Raw genomic sequence first — 27,482 nt, 5'->3', positions numbered from 1 at the left:
GGAAGAATCAGGTTACTAAATTAAATCATAGAATCCGTAGAATCACCAAGGTTGGAAAAGACCCACGGGATCATCCAGTCCAACCATTCGCCCTTCACCAATGGTTCTCGCTAATCCATGTAGATCATTCTCTCTTTGCTTCCACAAGTGTGCTGTGAGCATAAGAAACCAGGAGGTGATGTATGGCACTTGGGATAGCCGCTATTTGAGTACTGAGGAATGTTCCCTGTGGAAATAAGGGAGTGCTGCAATACACTTAATAATGCAAATGATGTATGATTGCTTTTTAAATTACTCTATGAGGCTGCTGTTACTTTAATGAAGGAGAAGCCAGCAATGAACTGAAATTCACAGCTGATACTTACAGAAGTATGTGCCCAAACAAGGAAGAAATTGCGATGGAAACATGCGTGCAGTTGTGGGGAATGAAGGGTTTAGGCTCACAGCCTAAACCTGGACTTGTACGGGAATTAGTTGCACTCCAGAAAATTTCAATCTGTGTAGGTCAAACTGAGTTCACAGAGCTTTTGCTGTAAACTATGGGATGGAGGTGAAGTTACAGCAGGGTAGGGATATTGCAAATGCAGTGTTCAAACCCGGTGCAAGGAAGGCGAGCTGCTCCATCCCCACTGGGGATTTTTCCAGGCTGCTCACTGTTGGAAGTAGCACTAGTCTCACAGTTGCTGTTCTGTTGTACTGTAATAGCAGAAATGTCCAATATGTCAAGTAATGTCAGCCTTGCATGCATCCTGAATTTGACGTTCTTGTTCATTTTCCCAGAATCGGAGCTGCCAAGTTCTACTTCATGTATATCTGTATCTGCTGAAAGGTAGGCTTGTGTAAGATACCATGCTGAGCACTTCATTTGAAGCCCACTGCTTGGAAAGATCTGGGAACAGTATGCTGCTTACCCAGATGATGTCACTGGTGAAGTCTTGTTCAAACATCAAATTGTGCCTGCCAAGGGTAAGGACTTTCTAAATGCTGAGGCAGGCTTTATCTGTAACATGACATGCATAGAAACGGCAAAAAGGTCAAGGAAATTCTGTCATTAGTGAAGTCCTTAACTAACAACAGAGAGTTGATTTTAGGTATGCTCATTAACATCTAAGGCTTAGCACTGCCTTTGATCACTGGCTTTCAATACAGGTTGCTTGTTCTATGGTTGCCTTTACCCACAGTGGGGAGTGCTCTACCACATAGCAGAGGCGGGTGCTCACTGGGGAGGGTTTTGAGAACAAAGATCAGGCTTTCTGCTGGAACAGCCCGTGAAAAATGTAGAAGTAATCAAAAAAGTATTGAGTTTCCTACTGTACAACTCTAAGTCAAACATGAGGTATACGTGAGGGCTGTGGCAGTGGGAGAGCTTGCTCAGTGTTCACCCTCTGTGGGGGAGCAGGGTTCTTTAGAGCCTGGCTCCTTTGAGGCTGGTATACGTATTTTTTGTCAATAGAAAGGGTAGTGATTAACAAGTATGTTCCTCTCCCTTGAAAGTTTCATCTGTCTTTCCAGCAGGAGGAGTCCTGTGATTACAGTGCAGCAAGGCCCATGCAAGACCATAGGAGAACTGGCTGGAGAGGAAATAAGGGAGCAGTAATGCAAATGGTACTTCAGTTTCTTTTAATATGCTTCCTTGTAGGAGGCCAGTAAAATGTTGTTTTCCAACATTAGTAAAGTCTGGTTATGAGAAGAACCAAACTGAAAGTGACCTGCAGATAGCCTTCACAAAAGATGGCATGCTAACAGGGTGGGTGGTGAGTTTACACCAGAGGTGCCCTGTGAAAAACCTTATTTCAGGTGCTCTGAACCATTGCAAATGCATTTTCTTTCAGAAGGATTTCCCAGGCGTACTTACTCTTCTCTTTCAGGGTTTACTGGGGAAGAGGAGTGGATTCTGGGGACTGCAACAGAAACAATTGTACGTACTTTATGCCAGCTACATGTTCTGTGTGGCAGAAAGACGCTTACTTCTGAGGTTTCTGGAAAGTGCCTGCTAGAATGATTTCCACTGTATTCTCTGATGGCCTCTGTGCTTTGCTACCCAGGTGCTGCTGGACTGACTACAGTTGTGCTGGAGAGCTGTTCTGAATGAGCGTAGACAATCAAATGCTTCATCAAAGCTGAAGTCCAGGTGTGTGTGTGCTGCTCAGCATGTGTATGCACACGTCTGTGCAGGCTGTCCCCAGATGAAACACAGACACCCTTGTAAAGAGAAGTGAGGATACTTTGATAGGTACTCAGTTTGGGAAACCCCTTTTTCCTGCTTTCACTGGGGTTTTCTGGCAGGGCTATGTGTTGAAAAGGAGGCAATAGAAGCTTAGGTTTTTCATTTTTCAAGGGGAATGTTTCTGAAATAGCTTTTTTTTTCAAAATCTTCAAAAATAATTTGGCATCGAACTATAGTGGCTTGAGATGTGTATTATCTTAAAGCCTAACCTCGATGTATTTTAAAGATGTTCATTAACAAAGCTTTTCTGCTATGCGTAGTGCACAAAAGTAGTCTCTCATTACTCCTTGTCTGTGTGCAGTGACACTGAGAAAAGGTTGGATTTCTTTTGTTCCAGTGGTGATTTGTGGCCTTGGATATTATAGACATTGGATACTGTGAAGGAGTAAAATGCACACTGTACTGAAATTCCAGACCCTGAAATGAAGGTTCTTCTTAAAGCTTATTAGACTGGTGTTCAAACTGTCATTTCCTTTCAAAAGCCTCTGTGAAAAAGTATTGGAAAGGCTACAAAAGTTGAGAAACTTGGAATTGAAATCAAGGACAGGTTTTGTATCCTAGTCTGTTGGGGCCACAAATTTAGCAACCACGTGAAAAATACATCTGTCCTCTCCAAATATATGTACTTACATGAGCAAAATTGCTTTATTTATTTGACAAGACTGAAATACAATACGTAGTAGTCAAAGATGGGTAGGTTATATCAGGCTTTGTGCTGCATGAGAGCAAGTTCCATCTCCTTGCTTTATCACAGCATCAGAATATTATGAAAGGAAGCTGTTTTTTTTTCCCTTGGTCAGATAAAACCCATTCAATGCTTTATCTCAATCTTAGGTTAGAAAGAATCCTTTAAAGAACACACTAAAGTCAAGCCAAGCTTCTTGTCAATGGAGTGTCTCAACATGTTAGGGAATGAAGTTAAGTCCTCTCCCCCCAGAAACCCTTGTGCCACTTAATACCACTTTAGTTTGTTTTTCATGTGAGAACTGTGATTTACTTAGGGCACAGTTACAGCCTCTGGCACATCACTGTTCTGCGCCAAGAAAAATATCCGCCAGTAGAGATTTTTTGTTGAATTTTGACAGGGTTGCTGCTTGGAATTCAGCACAGCACTGTTATCAAAGATGAATTGTTTTTGCCATTTAATATTTGTTAGGAGAGTTGCATTGGATGTGTGCTTTTTTCACTCCAGGGAAGGGAAGGAGGTACAGTGTAATTTCATTGTGGATTGTTTGTACCTGTAGCCATTGGTTTCTTTCTCTTCAATTTTCTCTATGGAATTTATTTTTTTCACCCAGAGACACTAAAATATCTGATTTGTGCAAGCACAGTAGTGAGACTGTTCTTCTCTGAAGAAGGTCAATTTATTTTACTGCTCTCTGACTTTATCAGGTCAAATTATCTTCAGAGCAGAAATAGACCAAAGATGCCTCTCCCTTCTCCCTCCTCCCCCAAATTAAAAATCAGGTATGGCAAAACAGAAACATTAGTTTCCTAGTTGTCTACATGCTGCTTTTTGAGTTATTCCAAAAAGCCACTAGCTTGGTAGGAGATGACTTCTATTTATTTAACAAGCTCCTAGGTGGAGGTCACAGTCATCTTTGGAAGGTGTAACTCTCAGATTTCCAAGTCTGGACCACGTGGGCTAAACTCGAAGAAATTCAGAAAGTCTGAGAAGAGTCTTCAGCCTCTGAAGCTGTTCTATGTGTATGTGCCACCACGTGCTCAGTTTTCAATGGATGCAATGGATGTAAGTCATGACTCATCTGACACAAACCAGTAATTTGCATGCCAAATTGAAAAACAGTGCCTGAAGACAAATGCATAGAGAACTGACCTCAGCCTAGAGATCTGATAAAGTATGCTTAAAAAAACCCACACGTATTCTTAGAATCTCCCTGGATTTTTGTGCTGCTGTTTCTGAGATAGGTGGCTCCAGATGACAGTTGGGTTACTGCTTTGCAAGACGTGTACTTCCAGTCTTACTGAAATCCCATTTCCCTAGATAGTCTGTTTGTTCTGTTATTTACATTGCTGATAACTCTTGAATAGGCTTAAAACAGAAAAGCTGGTTTTGTATCGAATTAGGGCTTAAAAAAATGCAGATGTGAAGGAGGAGATGATACAAAACATACAATTTCTGAGGCCTTGGTGCAAAACTTGGAAAGATATTTAAAAGAAAACATTCATTTTCCAGGATCCTAATGAGGAGCAGTCTCCTCTAGAATGACTACATATCTGGAATTGTTTTGAATTCTTTGACTGACTTTAACAGCTTCTTTGGAATAATGTTAATGTAAGCTACTTTTATGGTAATCTTGGGTGAGTTAAAACCTGTAATGCCATCTGCCTTGACGGTTGAATGGCGAAATACATACTCTCTTAATGTTATTAAAAGTCCACAGACTCAAGTCTGGTGAGACCAGAATGGTATGGATTCCAACAACAACAACAACAAAGTGCTTTTCTTCATTCTGTGTATACCTTGGTGAGATGGAAAGAAACGGACATCTTTGCTCTTCCTCTGTGTAGTGTGGGGATGTGGAGTAGATTTGTGTAGGAACTGACTCCTCCAAGGACTACATGTTTTCTTTTTCTTTTGCTCAGCTTGGATCTTCAGCTGCTTTTGCCTGTGGACTGGTCACACATACCTTAAGGAGCTGCCTTTGTTGGCCTTGAATTTTCAAACCCCCTGGTTTTCATAAAATGTTAAGGGTTATAGCGTAGCAGTAGGGCCCAGGGTGTAGAAGGGAGCGAAACGTTTCAGAGCAGGAGAGCTGGAGACTGTAGGCATAGGAAAGAGCTGGAGTATAGAGTATTAGAGAAGGGGTGGCACTGATAGCAGAGAGACCCTACTGTAAAGGTAGATATGGCTAATAACACGTAGAGTACAAGGAAGGATAATAAATCTGACATCCTCAGCTTGTCTTTTTTTAATGACAGTTTAAGCATGGAAAACAGTATATTTTTTTTTTGCCAAAGGAGCAAAAAACTGGTCACTTCACAGGTGAGGCAGTAACTGTGAGCTGCCCTGTAGGATCTGTTGGAAGAAAGCCGGAGAAATGACAAAAGCAAGGAAGCGGCATGGGAATGATGAGCAGGTCAGCACACTGGAGAAGCAAAATGAGGACAGTAGACGGGAAGGTAGAAGAAACAGTGAAAGAGGAGGCTGCAGCTGAAAAGGGGGGAATTGTAAAAGGACACAGAATTGTGGAGGAAAGATAGACAGAAACATGAAATAATGAAAGACTGCAGGTAAGCAACTTGTTCTCTGTGCCAATCCTTCCTCTCTTCCTCCTGGACACGGCAGAACAAAACATACTAGCATGCAGTGGAGCACAGCAATGAAAAAAATACACGCAAAAGATGAACAGATTGACTTTCCAAGTACTGTTGGTGTTCTTTAGTAATGATTTTTTTTTTTCCGGATCATTTCTTTCTATATCATGTACAAAGAAAAGACTCACTTTGCTTACCTTAATGCATTGATTCGAATCAAATTCTCACCAAGAGCATGAGCAGGTGATAAATTCTCTTGCTTTCAACTGTTTTTTTTGGAGTGAAGTTTGTAAAAAAAAAAAAATACCTTACGTTGCTGGACTGTTGTCTGGGAGCTTTTCTCCTGCACTGCCTGAAATACTGAAGTATGTCAGAGGCTGTGTTTCTGCACAGCTTTGTATGATTCAAAGCTAACAGGCAGACTGCTCTGCAGCAGTAATATGAAAGATCCTGTGCGTGTAGGGAAGGTGGTTATGTGACAAGAAAATATTGACAGTGTTTGGTTGCCTTGTTTATATCACTGGTTAACAGAAAATAAGCACAGCAAGCAGTCAGAAATGTTCCATTTGGATGTTAAATGTGCACCTGGTGCAGAAGTGCCTCTACACGGCAGGAACCTGCAGGGCTTTGCACAGCTGTAAAGTTAATGGACACTGAATGCCTGGCTCTCCTTAACTATTTCCACCTGCTTTGCCTGGCTCATGCTCCTTTGAGTTCAGCTAAGCCATCCTGATTTGTATTTGATTAACTAAGAGGGAATTAAGGCCCGTGTGTTTTCTCCCTTAATCGTTTCTACAGTATTCTGAGTTAACATGAGATATTTGTTTGGGCAGTGTTTATATGTGAGGTTGGGATGTCTCTCTGCTCCTCCTTCTTGTGTATGTAGCCCCTGCTCGAAGCTAATGAGTAACACTGGTATAGCAGCCACAAACTCATCATGCAGATTACTGTTTGAACCTGAGATCAGTGCCATGCTCTACATCTTACTTCTCATATTCGCTGCTGGCGTTGTTACAGTAATTAATGGCACCCAGTCCTGAAAAAAAAATGACCTCTCCTGTTCATTAGGAAGTGATTACCGTGAGGGGCTGCTATTAAATGAGCCGGCATAGCTGCACTTAATCAGACCAGCTGGACTGAAAGCAAGCAGGAGGGTTAAGCAAACAAACCGAAACGCAAGTGGGGCAAGTGATGGATCTGCTCCCTCATAACTGGGATATTGCCATGGAGTAGGTGCACTGAAATGAACTGAAGCTGACTTTGCTCAGAGACTAATAAAAGCAGGGTCCATTTCTGCTTTTAGAGGTGTCTGTCCCGTGACACGTCGTTAGCTTTCGTCAAGTTCTGGGCGCTCGGTTTGTGCTTCCTGCTGTCCTTCGATTATTTCTTCCTCGCGAGAAGCACGCTGAGTTCTGAGCTGAGCGCTTGGAAGGCGCTTTGCACGCGTACCCAGCTGAGCGGGCAGGGAAGCGCTCCCTTGCGGCGCCCGTCCGCTGCCGCCCCTCAGCTTCCCGCCGTGCCCGGCACCGCGCACCAGCCGCCCCGCAGCCCCACGGGGCGCGTTCCGACCGCCGCGCGACCCCTCCCGTGCCTCCACGCGCGGCCTCGCGGCTCGCTCCCCGCGCGCCGTCCCCGAGCAGCACAGCTGGGCACCCGCAGGGCCGGGGGCGGAGGCGGCGCCGAGGCTCAGCCCCGCGCCCGGGCGCTCGTGCCTGCTCACCCCGCGCCGCTCGCCGCCGGGGGCGGGAGAGCGAGGAGCGGCGGGCGGGCTGCGGAGCGGGGGCGCTTTGTCTGCGGGAAAGTTTGGCGGCGGGGCGGGGGCGAGGCGCGGCCCCGGCACCTGCCGAGAGGCGGCGGGACGCCCGTCTCCGGCGCGGCGCCGCCTTCCCTCCCTGCAGCACGCTCCTCTCCCTCGCTCGCAGCCGGCCATGGGCGCCTGGCTGCCGCTGTGCCTGCTCAGCGCCGCGCTGGCCGCCGCCGCCGCCGCCGCCTCAGGTGAGTCGCTGCCCCGCGCCGGGCCCCTTCCCCGGCCCCCTCCCGGCTCCGGTCGGTGCCCCGGGGAAGGCTGGTGCTCTGAGGAGAAGCCCCCCGGCCTTCCCCTGGGGGTTTCGGGGCGCCTTCCCGCCGGCCCGGCCCGGGCGGGGGTCCGCCTGCCGCCCCCCGCCATTTTGGCGGCCTCTCCGCGGGCGGTGCGCCCCGTCCCGCCGCTGCCGCCTCACGGAGCGCGGGGAGCCGAGCGGAGCCGGGGCGGTGCTTCTGCGGCTGCCCCCCGGATCGGGTGCCCGAGTGCTTGCGGGGCTGTCCGGCTGCGGCCGAGGGCTGCGGTGCCTTCGGCGAGGCTGGGGTTGCGGTATTCGCGTCAGGGCGGTGGGCATCTGAGGGCGAGGAGGGAACTGCTGTGGATCCACCGCCGAACTGCGGGTGGGTTTTTCCAGAGCGGGCTTCGTGGGGTGCTCGCGTTCCTTAGAACGGTGGGTTTCGAGCGCCAGAGCATGCAAGGGAGAGAGCTCCCAGAGCTCCCTGTCCCGTCCCCATCGCGGGTGGCGGTGCCCTGCCTGACTTGGGCTTGGGCGATGCAAGTTGTTTGTTCCCAAAGTGACCGACTCTCCGAATGCGGCTCTCAGTGTAGCACCAGGTGCCACACGTGCAGCTGTCCTAACGAGCACAAGTAGGTAATAGCTGCGTGCGTTTTGTGAATGGAGGAACCCTCAGGCACAAATGTGGGATGTAACCTGTGGAGCGGTGCCTTCTGGACACTTGTCATTTAAAAAAGAAAACAAATCTGACCCTCTCCTCCGTCAGCCACCTGTATCCTGTGTGCCCAACAACTAGATGAAAAGTTTGGGGGTTTCTTCCCTATTTAGTGTATGAAAAGCACTGTTCTTTTGGGAAACCTGTTAGGATCAGCTTTGCAAACAGGCGTTTATCACGCTGGTGATGCGGAGTTGCGTGGAAGACTAGGATGCTGCAAAGAGCATTGTTATTTAACGTGCACACTGTGAGGTCCTGGGCTCAGAGCAAAGCTGCTGGATGGGATGTTGGAACAGCAGGAAGGATTGAGAACAACGATAATAAAAAGCTATGATGGATGTGAAACTGAGGATTTACCAAGCCTTGTAAAGATTTATTGTATCTGAGTGTCCTCCTTCATAACTGGTGAGGGAGTAAAATACGCCTTTAGCAGAGAGAGGAAGAAGCAGGCTCTGTCTTTGCTTTGTACTTGCACGTGGGCTGAGGTGAGCCTGTGTGCAGAGTGCAGTGGAGGCAGTAGGTGTGCCATTCAGGCAGCTGCTCTCACCCTGTGCTTTACTCTGTGCTGTAGACACGATGAGTTTCCTTGGCACACAACTGCTCTCATGCAAGGTATTTACAGGGCCAGGCACCGAGGGTCCGATGTGTAATTAGACCCTCTTGCAATGGGGAATGCATGCTTCTTTCCTCTTTCCCCTCCCCATTTTTTTTTAAGGTCTTCAGGTCCTTATTGAGGGCTTCGACACAGTAATTCATCTCTTAGGATATAAATCCTTTTAGTTCTTTTAAGGAACTATAGCTGTTAAGTGAGCAGAAAAGGAAGGACACTGAACCCTTTCCAAGAATAAAACATCCAGGCTTTAAATAGTTGGTGTCAAGTATTATTTTTCATGTGCCTTCCAGCAATTAGTGACCTTGTAGTGTTTTGCACTGAATTTTGGGTTGCAACAGGATGGTGAACTTTGAAGTTATCTCTTCTCAGAGGGGAGTGTGGAAGAAGAGGTAACTACTGTTTCGAGACAGCAAATGCAGCATCTTGAAGTCGAGATTTGGCTAAGTCTAACCTGAGCTGCAATGAGATTCAAGTAAATGAATGAACAGGTGATTGCAGATAGTCTAATTGCACTCAAGTACCTTGGCACCACTAGGAAAATGCAGAGCTCGTTTTCCAAATGCCAGGTGGCTAACCGTGGAGCTCAGGGTGCTGTGCAGGGCACCATGCAAAGGATACAGTGAAAGCCAGTGTTTCAGCACGTGGTTCTCTTCCTGCACTCAGTCAGTGTATGTGATGGATAGGGCTTGATTTGTCTGTTGCCATCATGGGCAGAAAGCTTCCTGCTGGGTTTGAAACAAACGCGACTGGGCTCTCGTGGCTCATCACATCGAGGGAAGGTAATTCCTGATGGTGCCTTTGCAGCCTCTTGTTGCTGAGCTGAGGACCAGCTCAAAGGAGGAGCTCTTGATCTGAAGCAGTGTAGCTCTGAGGTTTTCTGTACAAATTTATCTAATCTGCTTTTTTCGGGGGGAAAAAAACACTCTTCAACAAGGAAATTCTTAGTTGTCTGTGTGCTCCCTTGAGGCAGCTTTTCATCTTTGGAATTTCTTGGGTTGCTTTTGATTTCACATTCTGCTCACATTTTCAGTAGGCAGATACGTGCTGTTGTTTGAGAATGGCGGTTTCCCAGAAAATCAGTGAAAGAACTGTCATTCAACTTATTCGTGGTTTTATTGTCTAACTTCTTATTTGATGTATTGAAGTACAGTATATAAAGTCAGCTTGAATGGGTGCAAATCTCCCTATCACTTGCTTGGAGATGCTTTCCCTCATCCAGTGATGTCAGTAGTGAGACCTAGGAAGCCTGAAGGACAGGAGTTCTGTGAGCCTATCCAGGGGGGAAATGTCCCCTGTTGCACGTGGAGTGATTTAGGAGCAGGAATTCCAGCCAGCTCTTCTCACAGTCATCGCATTGTTATGTGGATATTCATGTGCTTATTTGTTTCTCCTGTAAATGATAAAGGGATTTATAGCAGCACACAGAAGGGGCTGCTCTTTAGCATGCAAATGAAATGCCACCTAACCATATAACTCTGCATTTTTAAGGGCTGTATTTTGCCCTTGAATAGCAGTGGCTTCCCTGTATTTCAGACAGAGCTCAGGCCATGAATCATAGTAAAAATGCAATCATAAGCTCCATCTGATGTGTATATTGTGAGAATTCCTACCTTAGAGGAGGCAGCTGTCGTTATGGCAGCGAAGGGAGAGAAGATGTGCCCCTCACCTGAGTGGCACCAAACGTAGGACTTTGTCCCCCATCTGAGAGGCTGTAAGGCTGTTATGGCAGTGGATCGACCTGTTCCAAAATAAAAGCAAAAATTGGGTGGCTTGGTGATGGTGCGGTTTGATCCTTTTGAGGTTAATGTCTCCCCCAGTTTCAATGCGCTATATTCTGGATTGTAAGGCACCACTTGGCTGGGATGTATGACTGGGGAGTGTTGTTTGTTTTTTGATTCTAATCCATTTCCCGGTTTTGTCCTGCAGGTGCCTGTGTCTATCAAGGCTTGTTGTTTGAGGTAGGTAAGCTTGAATGTGTTGATGCTGGGGAAAGCATTTGAGAAAGTGCTGTTGAACTGGAGTCTGACTGCTGATTTTGTCACCTCTGCCACTGGGGATGGGTGATCTTAAAGCAGGTCATAGAGCTGTGAGTCTTCAGCCTGCAGGGAAAACAGCAGCAAAATAAATACTGCCCTGAGGGCAGTCAGAAATTCTCTGTAGGTCTTTGTGAACCCAACCATTCTCCACCTCTTTATTTGTGTGAGATTTTATGGTTCTTGGAAGATAAAAATTGTAAGCACGCAGTGCTAAGCAGGACAAAATAGTGTTTTGTGAAGTGTCTCAGTGATATTAGGTACACTCTGTGTTCAGTTGTTTGTTTTTTCCTTTTTTGCCTTAAATTAATGGGATATCAATGATGGCAATTTAACACTTATTTGTCTTTCAGCTAATCATGGTAAGTAATACATCCCTTGACTCTTCTTTCTAAACCCAAAGTATTTTGTTTTGTAGTCTTTCTCTGTATGTATGCACTCGGTGAATAACTTCATAAATAGTAAAAATCTGTTCTTGTAAAACTGATGCGTTCTGCATCGCTTGTCCTCCTTGCATAGGTACTTTGGGCTAAAAGGAAATGGTCTAAAAGCTTGCTTTTCTGGAATGCTTCTGTTCCAACCTCTGATCCCACAGCTGATTTGCTCAGAGATATATTAGGAGCAGCATGCAGCAGTGCCCAGGAAAAACCGAGTCTTTTACATTTCTTGTAGAGCTCTTTAGCCAAGCTGGACGTGTGCTATGTGCAAAATACGTGTGACCACTGCGTAGGTTTTAGCATTCTGTCCTGGACCCTCAGTCTAGGAAGTTTTTTTGCCCTAAGAGAGAAAGGTAGGGCAAATTGCTGGGGGTGAATGTGATTTGGGGGAAGCCGTATCAGGCCATATGAGTTTGCTTCTGTTAGAAATGGAATGTGGAACTTCAGTCTTTCAAAAGCAATTGGAAAGTGTCTGGACTGCAACTTGAACAAACTGTACGACAGATCACTCTCTTCTGAGCAGTGCAGCTCAGTGAGGGCAGTACCACTTCTTACTGATGTGTCAGTCACAAGTTTGTTTTTTTTGCTATCTGTGTTTTTGTTTGGATGTTCTTTCCCTACTCTTCTCCTGCAGTTTGAAATGCTAGTGCAGATCTTGATGATATCCTAACATAAATTTTGTACGTGAAGACTATGGTATATCTAGCATTACATGTGTCTTACTATATTCAAAGAACTTGCTCACAGTACCCTTGACTTCATAGAGTCATTTGAGTTGGAAACAGCCTTTAAAGGTAGTCTAGTCCAACTCTCTTGCAACAACTAGAGACATCTACAGCCAGATCAGGCTGCTCAGAGCCTGATCCATCCTGACCTTGAATGTATCCAAGGACCAGGGTGTACGCCATCTCTTTGGCTAACCTGTTCCAGAGCCTCACCACCTTCACTGTAAAAAAAAAACCCATGTATTTAAACTAAATGTTTCCTCTTTTAGTTTGAAACCATTTTCCCTTGTCCTATCACACCAGACTCCATTAAAGTAAAAAAGTATTAATAATATTAAAAAATATTAATGCAGGTGTATGGCTGACATTTATAATACAGTAAAACTGGAACAACTCAGGCTTGTCATTCTTAGAGTAAGTTCCTATCCCGTCTCTTGCCAGAGAAACAGCAGCACTGCCAGATTGATTTGCCTTGTGTGATTTAGCTAGAGTAGATGACACCAGTAGAACTGAGTGAGTTTGATTGTACCAGAGGTGCTCCCTGTGCCCTCTGCACTCTGAGAAGCAGCAGGAAAGCAAGAGCAGGCACCATCCTAGCCTGGGACTGCGTGAGATTCTCATCTGCTCTCTCAGATGAGTCTGGCAGCAGAATTGGGGCATAGGGTTCCTCACTAGTGATGCTGCTGTGTGCCCAGAAGGGAGCAGGGCACATTGGTGAATAACTTAATGCTTTTAGCATTTGTATATGACTTCAGGAAGTTGCATATCAAGAAACATCTTCATTGAAGAAATCCCAGTGCAGGGCAAACCTGCAAAGTAAGGATATTATCCTTACAGTATCTGATGCAGAGGAGAAATGTGCCTTTACTTGTGCTGTGTTTATTTAAAACCGTTTACTTATGGAGAAGACAGCTTTTCTGAATGACAAGGAGGCATCAAGCCAAACTTTGCAACCTCACCTGATGTCTGTCGGCAGCAGTGGCTGCACTGCAGTGTGCCTGCGGTACTGAAAGAGTTGTTCACTCCTCCCTGCAAATACAGCTGCAGAATCTTCCTTAAGTTATGGTTAGAAGCCTTGTTTTCCTTTCAGTCTCATGCTGCTCAGGGTTTCTTCTTTTTTTTTTTTTGTTTTTTTTGTTTCTTTTGATGTGTCACAAACAAGTAGCTGTAAGTGAGCCATTGCTGGGTTGTTATAGGAACTCTGCTTGCTGCAGGTCTTGCTTTATGGCACATGGCTGTTTTGCTTCTGCTGCAAACCCAAACTCTTCAGTCACTTGAAAAATCCTTGGAGCGTAAATCAAATATTCACATATAGTGAATGCCTCTGTTGCAGAGTTACTTGAATCCTTAACGTTGGGGAGAGCGCTCTGCATCTTGCTTGAGTGACTTAGCTGATAGTATATCAAGGGTTGACTTCTGTTCATGCATTTCCTCTGAGGAAAAACACGTTTTTATGTTTCGTTTCCAGCTGTGCTGAGGAGGCTCGTGTTATTCCCTCTTTCTTCACCTTTGAGGGAGTTTTCAGGTCCACACAGCCAGCACGGCTGCTTCCTTTGTTTAGCAAAGAAGAAACAACATGCTGTGTGGTTTTTTGGAGGATGCTGTTGGTGGGGATGAGGAGACTGTCATGCCCCAGTGAAAGAAAATGCTTGGAGGCCGTATTGGTAAAGTCTGTCTGCATCATTCTTCTGGCCGGCTTACGCCAAGAAGAGTTTTCAGCCAGATGAGAGGGGAAGAATGGGGTCATGAATTAAAGCGATATTTGGGCTAAATGCAAAGCATGATTTGATAAATTATGCTTTCTATCTGCTAAGCTTTGCAACACGCAAGGACGGGTCCATCTGAGCCATGTCCAGTTAGCTTTGATTTCTGGCTGTGTTAAAACGCGGGCATGGTTTGTTGCGGTAGCAGCTGGTAATGGACACGGGGCTGAATTTCTACATCGACCAACTCCTTTGGAAGCTTCCAAATCACTTGTATAGCACTTGCCTAATGCTGTAAAGCAGCAACTTCTCTCGAAGTGAAATACGGTTTTAATCTTGAAGTTTGAAATCAGAAATCACAACAATAAGGAATAAAAAGCCCTAACCGAACTCCCACAGTAAATTTGACTGTCCTTGTGCTTCTACCAAAATGTTATTTTCCCATTTTCATTTTGAAACCTAAACCTAAAATCTAAAAAAGGTAAGTGAAGTTCTTAACTGACTTGAATGTCTTGAAATGAGAGACTTGGGTTTAGCAATCAGAAAAGGGAGGAGGCTGTCTAGCAGCACTTCTGATAGCTGAGCGTTTAATCCTTCTGCTCTGAAATCAGTCATGGAAGACGGCACAAAGAATAAATCACAGATTGCCAAGCATTTGTTGTATAAATACAACTTCCATCGGCTGTGTTTTAATTAGACCAACAACTCAACCTGTGCTTTAGTGGCAACATTCTGGAAACGCTTGCAAAGGGCTGGACCAATAGGGGCAGACGTTAGAACAAGGTAGGAAGTAGTGCAGGCGTAGATATGAACGAGCAAGAATCAGCCTCTTGGACAACAGGTCCAAAGGCTTTTCTTTAAATCGGGATTGTGTTTTGTTTATTTCATTCATTTCAGTGCCTTTTGTCATCATTTTCCTCTGTAAATGAAACAAAAAATTGATAAACTTAAAAATCTGGAACTTGCGTGGGTGTGTTGTTACATAAACTCTAAAGAAAGTGATATTAAGTTGCTTTTTTTTTCTGGTTCCATCTGTAGCTTGAGTCAAAAGTGCAAGGGGAAGTAGAAATAGAAGATGTTTCTTCAAACATGAAGTAATGCATCCCATTCTGGATAGCTTCTATTCTAAATAACTTAAGTGACTATTTGAAATACATCTTTAGAAGATGCAGACCACTTCTGGTTCGGAAACGTAACAAGTTAGAGTAGCAGTGGTGTAAAAGAAAGAGGTGGCAACCTCTTTTTAAATGTTTTTTTAGAAGGATGGCAACTTAATACTGGAAAAATAAGACGAGAGTCAGTGATATCGGTTGAAATTTTCCTTGGTAACTTTTAAGACAGCGAAAATGGGTGATATAAATAATGTGATTTAATTGCTCCCACTTAGCCTGAGGGTTACATCCTCAGCTCCTCCAGAGAACAAAACTATAAACTCGTGTTTATAACATGCATATAACATTTAGTGGCTATAAACTCTAGTTTACAGCAGCATTAATCTCTGCCGTGTAATGTGCAAATGAATGTTTTACAGAACGTTCTGTTGCTCTTTTTGCTGGGGGGGTTCCTCTTGGAGCAGTCAGCACTCTCACTTTGCTCTTCTGCGGTTGCCCACTTTGCCATGAGTGTTAAGGAGGTCATGAGTTATGCGTGGGAGACTCGTGAGATTGAGGTAGCTTTTTGCTGCTATTGCAGGCTCTTATATTCTTGTAGAGATAAGATCTGAATGATGCCCTGTGATAACATTTATTTATTGAACAGGTACAATTAGATGTCGTTGCTCTCCCAGCTAATGGTGGAGAGGCCAGAGCTGGGGGGGAATTTGGTGTAACAGGGTACTGATTCTGCAGTGCTGTTGTCTAGCCTCTCACATCTTAGGGCAAGTGCATAACACTAAATAATGTTTTATGCGTAGTGCTTAATATCCAATTTATCCTTGTGTTGTATGGCTGTGAATGGAAGTGCAAGGTGATGGAAAATATACCTCTCGATTTACATGAATTGTGTGCCACTCAGGTTTATTAATGAGACCCTTCTTACACAGGAAATGCCTTCCACCAGGATTTCAGAGTGCTGAGATGAACTGGAGATGGAAAATAAAAAAGACAAAAGTATCTGCTTGAAAAGTGTTGTGTGGTTGGTTGTTTTTTTTTAATGATACACGTGCTGCTCGTGTTCTTTGTGCTCCTGATAATAATAGCATAATGTGGAGGAATGGGGGTAAGCTCCATGTTTTTTTATGGCACGAGGTAAAAAGCTTAGATGTGAGATGACGAGTATTCTCCTGAGGATGTACTGAAATCTCATCTCTTCTTCAGTTAAGAGTTACTACTTGGTAGATCAAGGCATACATTTTAGTATGATGTAATAATTCTTTTCGATATGAAAACCACTATGCTGTAAGACATGTAATTTTTCTGGCTAGGACAATAAACACCAATACTACAAGGAAAGCTGGTAGTAGAGCTGAGCACTGATATCTCCCAGTATTATTATGTTTGTTCTGTTTGCAGGAACTTGAAACTAAACTTCTCACTAATAGACTTCTCAGTAATAAACAACATAGAATTAGAACCTCAGAATCTATGTATCTGAGCTTTATGTCAGTGTAATGAGTATGACATAGTATATAAAGGTGAATACATAGCTTGCACTCAGTCTGTTTATCAGTTGCTTTTCATTTTTTACCTCTGAAAAGCAATTGTGGAGCTCTAACACCACTGTGTGATTGTCCCCTCAATTAAAAACTCCTGCAGTGATGAAATCCTGGGAGTTTACTGTAAGATCCTCTTGAAAAGCTGGAAGGCTCTGCTGGCACTACACCTCTGCCATACTGGTAGGATAAGTTATGCTTCAGATGGAAGGCTCTGCATCTGACCTGTAATGACTCTGTATGCGCAGTGCCTTAGAGGGGCTTTCATGTTTCAGAAGTGCTGTCAAGATACTAACATGTCAGAAATGAGAAGTAGGGTAAATAGCACCCTTTCTACATGCTTCTCTAAGTGAAGAAACCAGTCACTAATTCCAGTGGCAACCGAAGGGTCTTCTACATTGGGTATGAGTGATGAATTTATAGGCCACTAGCACTGTTAACAGCTGCCTATGCCTTGTCCTGTATTTGATGCAGAAAGAGCTAAAAGCAGGCACCAAGAGAAGCACAGGAAGAGTACAGGGACTTGTGTCCTGAAATCCACTCTCCGAGGGGGCGACGTCCCTTTCCACAAAATAACTACGGAGTAGTGGTGCTGGTGTTTCTGTGCCTTGACATTTAACTTGATGCAGCAGAAGCAAAGCTTATGTCGTTGCATGCCCTGAGTGGATACCTCACAGCTCTCTCTGCACTGGGCAGAAAAGAAACAAAAGAAATGTAGTCAAATTATTGAGCTTAAAGGTAGTTCTGCATTTATTGATTGATTGATTGGAGGCTTTAGAGCTTTAATTGAAGACACTGGGCTTTCTGCAACTTGTATATTTTTACCTTGCAACTACTGAGAATCTGCTGGTTGTCATGCTCTTTGCATGAGTGGGCAACAGGCTCGTGCTTTCATCTTTATTGTGTTGTGGGAGGTGATTTTGGATCAGCTGTGCTTGGAGATTGAAATCCTTACAAGAGCTGTCCTGCTCCGTGTTTTCCATTTCAGTGATCTTCCTGGATGGCAGCTATTCACCACAAATGTGATCTTTAAGTAGATGATTAACATTTAATGTCACAGTTATAGGAGCTATATGCCAAAGCCTTGGCAGGAGATGTTGCACTGGTAAATGAACCGCTGAGAAATCCAACAATTCCACAGTTATTAGTCATTTATGAATTTCACAAATCATTTTGTCTTCTAGATGTCTATAGGCACCGGAAGAGCCTTCTTTAGGAAGTGATTCCTTGTAATTTGTCTTTAGTTTTTCTTCCTAAATTCCTCACATGAAAAATTCCCGTTTTACTTCACAAGGTCACTAATTCCGGTTGTGTTTCCTCATTCCTCCCCTCTCTTCAGTCCTCTCAAAGCCTCGATCAGGTTTTTGTTTGTTTTCTTTTTGGAGTACAGCTTGTAACATCCAGTTAATTGTTAAAAGAAGTTATAGAAAACAGTTTCCTGCTGGTGGAAAATGCCTGCAGTGCTTTTAAATGGGAGACTTGTGAGCAAAGCAAAGCAGTGTAGAAAGCTATAGAAAGGTGACAGCTTACATCACCTGGGGACCTGTCTCAAATGTAGTTTCTAATTGAGCTGGCATAGGCAAGAAACTCTGTTGTATTGGTATGTATGCCTAACCTGGGCCTTGCAGTGAAAGCTCTGGTTCTGTAAGTGCCAGCTTTGGAGCTGGAGGCAATGTCCTGCAGCTGGTAAAAATGTCAGGTGAAAAAAAAATGCTATCTCCATAATGGGCTGCATGGTGAAAGTGGAGATGGGAAGTGGCAGTCATCAAGTCTTTAAATGTATTATGATCTATCAGTGTGTATGAAGACAAACCAGTACTGTTCTTTGTGGAGCACTGGAATGTGCCTACGTTTCAGATGCAAAGCAGTTCTGTTTGGTGGGGTTGGTATGAGTAGGTTTCTGAGCATATTCATGTGTCTGAGACTTTCATTTGTGTCTGGCAGTGACAGATCTGTGTGCCTGTTGTAGATAGAATTACTTGTAAGAGAGAAGCAGCAATATATTTATTGATATGAAATAGTTATTTGACACAGCTTAGTCATAAATAAGACAGCAACTTAACAAGATGTGGAAGGCAAGATCCAGTTATTATGTAATGCATAGAGGATAAGGTTAAACGCACTCATCCAGGAGACCCTCCCACTGTGCCTTCTAGACTCCTAGTCCCAAATAGATAAGGAGCCTAGGTGCGGCTATATCCAAGTCCCAGGCTTGGTCAGTGGTTTATATCTAAGGGATTATATGTGCACAATCAGTCAAGGATATAATCCTAGCAAAGCTTACAAAGTTTAGCAAGCTGTTAGTCTTTTACTGATGATCTGTAGTGTCAAGGAATCTCTTGATATCCAGGCAGAAAGGACCTGCACAGCAGGCATAACCTTGAGATGGGTCCCTAATGAGGGGAGATCCTATTGGGCAGCCTGCTGCTATGGAAGAGATCTTGAGGGGCTCTTGGACTGCTCACTATTTATGGGATAAGGTGGTTGATTCATAGTCTTATTTGCTTACTAATTACAAACTACTGTCTGTTTCTGCCAAAATTGGCATGAGTTGGACATTCTTCCAAACTTGGCTTGAGTCTGACGTTGACCAGCACTGTGGTTAGGTGAGTGTGCAGCCGTAAATTATCCCTTGGCTATTACATTATGTTTCCCACATATCTACTTGGGGCCAGATACCACTGTCACGACCAGTCACATCCAACTGATGGTTATCTGCTGAAATCAGATGCAGACATCACAACCACTGCTGGTGATAATCCCTTGAGCAGGGTTAGGGGAAGCATGATATTCTGGAAGGATGGTATCCTGGGCTCCTTGAGAGGAAGAGGAGGGGTGGCCAGCAGGAATAGGGATTGTCCCTCTCTACTCCGCTCTTTTGAGGCCCCATCTGGAGTACTGCGTCCAGGTCTGGAACCCCCAGTACAAGAAAGACAGCTGTTGGAGAGGGTCCAGAGGAGGACCACAAAGATGATCAGGGGGCTGGAGCACCTCCCCTGCGCAGACAGGCTGAGAGAGCTGGGCTTGTTCAGCCTGGAGAAAAGGCAACTGCAGGGTGACCTTATTGCAGCCTTTCAGTACCTAAAGGGAGCCTATAAACAGGGGGCGAGTCAACTCTTTGAAAGGGTAGATAACAGCAGGACAAGGGGGAACGGTTTTTAAGTTGAGGGAGGGAAGATTTAGGTCAGATGTTAGGGGGAAGTTCTTTACTATGAGAGTGGTGAGGTGCTGGAATGGGCTGCCCAGAGAGGTTGCGGATGTGCCATCCCTGGAGGTGTTCAAGGCCAGGTTGGATGGGGCCTTGGGCAGCCTGCTAGTATTAGATATGGACGTTGGTGGCCCTGCCTGTGGCAGGGGGAGCTGGAGACTGATGATCCTTGAGGTCCCTTCCAACCCAGGCCATTCTGTGATTCTGTGAAGCAAAGATCAGGTTGGGAGTGGGTGAGTACAGCGTCACGGTGCCACAAGCATAAGATTCAAGAGGGTATTCAGGTTGGGGATCAGCAGTTTTCCAGAAGGGATTTCATTTTCTCATTCTGTGGGCAAAATGTGCTACAATTTGATTTTAGATTTCAACAGTCAGCACTTGCATTTCATCTTTCTTTCTGGAGTCGTAAGTGCCAACTGATTCCCCTTCTCTTCAGCCCGATAATTGTTAGCGGCAGGAATCAGCCAGGAGGCCGCAGTGCTGGAGACAGTTATCTCATAACTTTTATGGACTACTGAAAAATCTGTAATCTTATTCCTAAGATATAATATTAATGTTCACTAGATGACTTCTTAAGGTCTTTGAACTTAACAAGAAAGCAATATAGTTTTAATTATTCCCAGGAAGGATTTTACAGAAGTAGAGTTGACACTCGAAGTATGTGTGTATATTAGCAGCTTTAGGAGTGAGGAAATGAAGACAGAAGGCAGGAGCAAAAAAAAATAATCAGAATTTGTGGTTCATATTTTATGTTAGAAAAGAAACAAAAAGGTCTCTTATTGGAAAGAAATATGGAAGGGCACTGTCAAAAAAGGAACCTACCAAGAATGACTTAAGCTTGTTTGCATGTAGCTGAAAGAGGGGGAGGATCTGTTTTCAGTCTCACTTTTTTTGCCAGCATCTACCCCACCCATGCATGCTTGCCAGTCCCTGTGATGCAGCAGTTTCTTTGCATATGTCTTTCTTGTTGCCATAAGGGGTACGGGATGGCTGTGTTACTGTGGCTGCTGCATACACTGGGGGGATGTGTAGGCATATCCAGCGCCCAGCAGATGGTGGGGAGAGGGTTGCCTCTCCCTGAGGGGAGATGGGAGTTTTGCCTGGCAGCCTCTTTGCTTTGAGGACAGTTCACTTTAGGAGAAGAGCTTAAAATGTTTGTGTTCTTTGTTTGTTGTGGCTCACAGGAGCAGGCAATTGCCCTCGCGTGCCTGAGATGTTCTTTCACCTTCCTGTATATTCATGTGTATTCTATGTATTGTTCCACACACCCAGGCAAGTCTTGTGTCAGACTGCTGCGATCTGTGAACTTCAGCTGTTTCATTCTAATGTTGGTATTCTGCTGGAGGGAAGCAATCGTGTATGGAATCTGAGAAAGATGCTGTAAACACCACTGCAGTTTTTCAAAGCTGAGAGTGCTTCTTTCTCCAGCAGCTGCGCATTCTCTCAGTGCTTTCAATTTCTGTTTAGTACCAGTCATCATAGGCTTATATCTCAACCATGAAGTTTTCTTTTGAATGACATTGGACATCATCCCAAGGTCTTTTGGGCTAGGGTTTTTTCAGTAGTTTGAGAAATAATTGGTGCTTGCTATGAGTGCCTTGGACTAGTAGAAACTTGCTATAATTTTTTTATGCTCTCCAGAGAACTTCTGGATAATTTTTGTGAGACAGCTGATAAAAGGTGGGTGGAAATTGGGCACCTTTTTCTTGTGAGGATATAGAAATATCCTAGCTTGTTTTTCAGTGGGAGCGTTGGAGGCACTGATATGCATCAAGAAGAAATGTTCTCTCTCCATAAAACTAACCCACAAGTTGGTTTGTTTATAAATTAAACTGTTGGATTGAATTTCTTCTGTATGTCCTGTAAACAGCTTGCTGTGCCTTTACAGTAGGATATCTAACAGTTAACACAAGAGTGAGTCAAGGCAAATGGAACAGCCACATTTAGATGGGTTTGTATATCACCAAATAGTAGCAGATATATATGTAAAAGGTAGTTAGGATGTGATCTTTTCAACTGGTTGATGGTTCCTACTTGCCGTATGTCAGAGCTTCAGGGGACTCAGCTTTGCGCTGTGCCAATGCCAGGCTACATTTGCACATTTGTCAGCCTAGGCTGTGTTCAGAACCTCTTTTCTCAACCTCAGAACATGTTTGGCAAACAAATTGCGATTAACTGGTCAGTGTCTGCTTGGTATTTTGAAATAGATATTAATGTCTTCATCAGTTTTAAAGCAGAATTGGACTGCTACATTTGGGCAGGGGTCCCGTGTTGAAATTTTTGTCTTCAAAGTTGGTTTCATGCATTCTTTTTTCTTCTTCTTTTCCTTTCAGTACTTCATATGTCCATCAGAAACGCCAGTATGAAACTCCCCCTCATCATTACAGTTGTTTCACAGGCTTGTTGAGTAAACTGAGTCAAAATTGTCCAGGATAAAACATTATCTGAGATGTTTCAGTTGCTCTCCAGTTGTTGTTCTCACTGCTGAGTATCACAAGGAGTCTGAGATATTCCCTGATACTTTCAGGAGACATAATAATTGATAGAAAAAATAGAAATAGAAATACACATCTTCCAGATGTGCTCATTGCTTTGATACCACGTCTCAGGTCTGTCAGCCTTGAAAATAGCTGTAGAGAGGCAAGTGAGTCTATGATGCACTGAAGTTTATGATGCTGGGATATCTGCGTTTCTATCATGCCTACTAAAATTCACTTCTAGTGTGAATATATGGAGCAGACTTCCATTGGAAGGCTACTGTAATTCTCTTAGTGCTATGATTTATTGTTGAGCCATAGATTTGGAAGACTTATTAGAATGAGCTACTCAGCACTTACTCAATTTTGTAATCATTATAGCTACTTCAGTATCTTTCAGTAATTAATCCTCTAACTATCCCTGTGATCTTGGCATCAGATATATCATCACCATGTAGAATACTGTGGCTAAAGGAGAGCCTTGGGCATTTACAGAGATCCCTAACTATATTTCTGAGGATCAGTGAGGAAAGCAAGCTCCCCTTCCTGTTCCAGATGAGGAATTATGACCATATCTTACTTCTTCAGGTATTAATTGGTAGTATTTTTAGCTCGATATTTACTTACTTAAAAGACCCCAGAAGCTTCATGAACTTCTTTGTGTGTTTTAGTCAGATCAGTAGCGAACTTTTTGCAGACTCAGAATCGAAAATAAAGTTTTATTTTGATCTGTTTAAGTTGGTATTGAGCATGAATTTTCAGTGACATCGGTGGAAGCTGAAAGTAAGGTATTGCAGCAAGATGACAAAGATAAGAAATCCTGGACCTTGCAGTTGTATGTTATGTATACCCATTTGTCACAGTTATCAAACTAGAAATCTCCCTGAAACTTTAACCTTTTTGCTTCCTAAGGATTCATATATTGCTCTACTTTAGTGGATGTGGTCATAGTCATGTGAGAATGGTTGATTTTGGGTGCTTTGCCAGCACGAAACCAAAGTTAATCTTGCCCAATGTGGTGTAAGTTGTTTCTTCTTCCATGGTTCATGGTATCTGTGTTCTCAGAGGAAGTACAGATTCAGTTACTTAGTTATAAACTTGCAAACTTGCCTTCATCTAGAAAGAGCTGTCACTACTGACACTAATGACCACTTCTGAGTTGGTGGGTGCAGAAAATCCTTGCATGCATTGAGCCTGGTAGTGTGGTTTCAGGTAAAAACACAAGCAAACTTACTAGCAGTTTTATAGAAGCTTCTATATACGTAAAATACGTCATTTTCTTCAGTATTTAAGGAGTTGATTTACAGTTACATTTTCAGTGTTACAGAGTAAACATAACTCGCTGCATTTTTATTCCACTGGCTTTTGTTTTATTCTGTTTTAAAGAATCAGAATTTGAGAAGTGTTCTGCTTTGAAAACCTGAGTTTTACCTTAGTTTAGATGCTCCTAAAGGTTGTGCCTACTGCCTTCTGTCTCAGCTCCTCAGTGGGCTGCGGGATCCTTGCATTTACAGAAAAGGAAGCTGATGGTGCCTCAGTCTGCTGCTGTGGGAATCCTTCCAAAATGAAAGTGAATTATGTGCTTCCACTGAACGACCCAAGGAGAAATTCTTAGGTCCCTTTTCCGTGTTCTATTTAAAACATGGATTCACAGAATGAACAGTAAACATAGTGAAAATCTGTTTAAAAATAATACTTAGGACAAAAGAGAAGTGAATATGTTCTTCTTAAAGACTCTTAAAGATGTCTGGGACATCCTATTAGATTAAATGGAGATAATAGAGTTAGAATCAAGTATAAATAGAGTAGAATTTGTCCCAGTATTTAAGTTTGCATTACCTAGGCAGATAAGATAAAATTAATTCTCTTTATGTGCTTATTACCAACAAAGCTTGGTTATAGTCCACAGAAATGCTGAGGTTCAGTGTTGCAGAGCAAGAGAGGCTTAAACTTTCATGTCCATGTGGCGCTCCCTCTGCCCATGAGCACTCTTAGTGTGTGTTCAGTATGTGCAACTTGTCTGTCATCACAAGTGGACTGTGTTTGCATTGGGGAAGCTCAGTGCTGTCGGGCTGATTTAGTGAGGAAAGTTATGTCATAGGCTTTCTTTTGGGAATGTAAACCTTATCAGGAACATCTTGGCTTTTCTGCTAGAAATTAATGGCAGAGCATTGGAAGGAATAGTAAGGCGTTGTGCTGGAAGAAAATTACATGACTAAAGAGTGCTGTAGCAGAACGAGCTGTTTAGCCTTCCAAGGTTTTAAATAGGAAAACAATTCTCCCTTCTGCAAGAGAGAAAAAGCAAGAGTGGTTTGCTGGAGACTGTACACCCGTATCTCTTTGTATGTTTATGCAGTCTTCAATCAAAGGCGTGTTTCATACTTGAATGCCGTTTCTGTACCTTCTCTGGTTTAAGCAGGATACTCTCATCTTACTCCTATTGATATTTGGCCAACTGAAGGTGACACCAAGATATGTAATGTAATGTGGAAGTTTTCTGTCAAAAAAAACTGTGCCTCTGTAGCCACAGAGACTGTGGTTATAAGCCCTGTTAGCTAACAGCAGTAGCTCTTAGAACTGTAGAAGTGTGGGATGGCTGCAGTGTTTTGTTTTACTGTGTTATAAAAACCAAACCAAAACAAAGACAAAAGCCCTGCAATTTTCCTTCCTAAGAAGTTATTCAGTAATTCGGTGTAATCCGATGTATGCGATGTGGCTGTGATGATACGGCGTATCCGAGACACACTGATGTGCTAAAAAGCACAACTGAGTTTAATAGTACTTACCTCTGTAATGTTCTTTTTTCCTGTCCGTTTGGTCCGCTAGTACTGTGATTTATCAGAGATGACTTAGGAAAATGCTGCTGCTGCTATTTCTTTTGGAAGTTATAGTTTACCAGTGCCATGTCTGTCCTTTGGTGTTTCAACGTAGGGTTCTGTATGTCCTGTCCAGTCCTCTGTGTCGTGTTAGCAGCAGCCTGTCCCCATAAGGTCGTGGGATCCTTTCCTGTGAGTTTCAGCAGGATTCACTGGCTGTAGAAGAGTCACGACACCTTAGGATCTCAGGCTTTGGAGAGGAGTGTGCTGGGTTTATCATAGGTATTTCCATCTCTTCTCATCTGCCCTTATTGCAGTGCGTCTTTTGACAAGATCTGGGAGTGTCAGTACTCCTTGCTTCAGACAGAGAAATATCTGAGATCAGAGGGACAAGCCTCTTGAAATCCCTACAAAAAGGCATCATCAGTGATATTTTGCATCTTTGGAGGGGGTGGTGCTGTTAAACTGCATTTTCTGCTGTGCTTAGTATCCTATCATCCAGTTTCCCATTGGCGTGTTTTTTTTGTTTAGCTATAGGTGGGTGTGAGTGCTTTCTGTGTCACACTGAACATATCTGGCAAGGATATGGAGCCTTCCCCTCTTCAGGTTGTTTGTTTGTGTGGGTTTTTAAAAATTATTATTATTTTGATGTTAATTTCCTACTAAAAATAGGAAGTATTTGTATCAAAAATAAACTAGGAACGATGCCTGCTAAGCTGAATATTTTGCTGGGCTTCCACTTCTTAGGAATTGGCAAGCAATGCTTGATGCTTTTCAGCATGTGACTTGGCTATGAATATTCAGGATGCAGGCAGCTCCTATTTAGAAAGTGGTCTCAGCCTTTGTGGTTTGTTTCAACTGAGAATTGTGACATTTTGGTGATAGGTGAGCTGTGGGTCGTTAGACCCTTTGCTTATATGGAAGTCTAGCAAGCTGAACCGCAGTAATTTGTTAATAATATCATCATCTCTCTCCTTTTAGTCTTGTCTGTGAATGTGTGTTTTGTGTTGAAGGTACCAGCAAGGGGGTTGATCTCATCTTCAAGGTCGTATCCTTTACACAGTGTCCTATTTACACAGATGCCTTCTTTAGCATCTAGGAATAACTGATAAATCCACGTGTTCACACTGAGGAGGTGATTGTTTCTCATCTTGCTGCTTCAGTAAGTAACCTCCTTGTTAAAACCAGCAGTGCTGTCGCTGTAGGAGCTGCACTGAGGTCTCTGAACATAATATTTTCAGTGCTTTCTGTATGATGCCAGCAATTTTTTAACCTCACTGAAGTCATTTCATGCTTCTGTAATTCATTGGCTTTTTTTAGTGTATTTATAGAAGCTGTTTTTTTCAAGCACTGCAGTAGAAATGATGAGAGCATGTGGTTGAATTCATCACGTCTTGTAGAACAACCTCTTAGCAGTTATTCTCAGTTAGATGCAATAGGAAAGATAGTCTTGGTAGTTGAGCCTTTCCCTCCTTACATGGTTGCACCGATATTTTAAAAGCTTTTGATATTTGATATAATTAGAGTGCCATAAGTGTCACCACTGTGCTTTTCTGTGATGGAGACAGCATAAGTTAGCTATAGGAGCTGTAAAAACAGCAGTGCGTTTCAGCTTACACATAGTTCCAGGAAGCTCTGTTTATAACCTCTTATTTTAATGTAACGTAGAAAAGAGTATATCTGGGAGCTCTGATTTTTGTGAAGAAGTTTTTTCTTTCTTCTTGGAGTCATCTAGTATTTGTGGCATTCCAGATCAATCTGTAAGGAAATGCACAAGTGGGCTGAATTCAGCACTTCAGTCCAAATATGTGACAGGATTATTGTACAGGATAGAATTATTGTATAGGGAGGAAATGTCTTAAGTGTCCTGTCCTAAGCTGAGGGTTGGGGAAGAATTTTATTCCTTCCTGGCTACGTTGTAACCTTTTCCTCTCCCTCCCTCAGATATGAACAGGTTGATGGAGACGCTGCATCATTTCTTAACCAGTCTGGTTTAGGTCTTAGCCTGTCCTGGGCACCATGGTAAGCACGGCTGGCTGTTTCTTCCCTTAAATTTTATGATCCATAGCTCTCATTTAGTTCTTCACTTACTGCCAAACAGCTTGTCTAGCCGTGGATCTTCTGACCTCCACTCCTGGCCCTTCACAATGAGTCCTGTCACCCCCTGGAGATTTCTGCCATGCAGGACATGCTCTATTTTCTGTGAACTGTTTCTTGTGCCCCTCTTTAGAATGGAGTGAGTGACAGTGTTGGCCTTTCATTCTGTGCTTTGTTGTTTCTATTTCAGTATGGTCCATGGAGGAATTGTGTTCCTTTGTCCTCCTGAGGCTTTGTAGGATTGTGTGCAGCGGCTGTTTTCCAGAACTCTCTCTCCTAGTGGTATGAAATCAGGCTGTTTTTGTTACAGGCTAACCCAACTAAAAAATAGTGTAGAAGTGAGAAAGCTATGATTTGTTGACATTTGTTTTTGGAAACCTCCCTGTGACTGTCTTGACAGCAACGTCTGTCTGGAGTGACAGAGCTCGGTTGTGCAAGGATTGTTGGGCAGGTCAGAGAACTGAGA

At 43.5% G+C, this 27,482-nt stretch overlaps 1 protein-coding gene across 3 annotated transcripts in view; it reads left to right on the top strand.

Annotated features, from left to right (window-relative positions):
- Positions 1-7,224: 7,224 nt before the first annotated feature.
- FRAS1 (Fraser extracellular matrix complex subunit 1) overlaps positions 7,225-27,482 on the top strand; it is a 164,037-nt gene continuing 143,779 nt past the window's right edge. For all 3 annotated transcript variants that reach the window (XM_025150292.3, XM_420470.8, XM_015276618.4), the window contains exons 1-2: positions 7,225-7,501; positions 10,797-10,828. In XM_025150292.3, the coding sequence (XP_025006060.2) occupies positions 7,435-7,501; positions 10,797-10,828 (99 nt within the window). In that variant the 5' untranslated portion in view covers positions 7,225-7,434. The remainder of the gene's footprint in view (positions 7,502-10,796; positions 10,829-27,482) is intronic.

Source organism: Gallus gallus, chromosome 4 (genome assembly GCF_016699485.2).
Source record: "Gallus gallus isolate bGalGal1 chromosome 4, bGalGal1.mat.broiler.GRCg7b, whole genome shotgun sequence".
NCBI lineage: Eukaryota > Metazoa > Chordata > Aves > Galliformes > Phasianidae > Gallus > Gallus gallus.
This window is presented reverse-complemented; position numbering and strand designations above follow the sequence as displayed.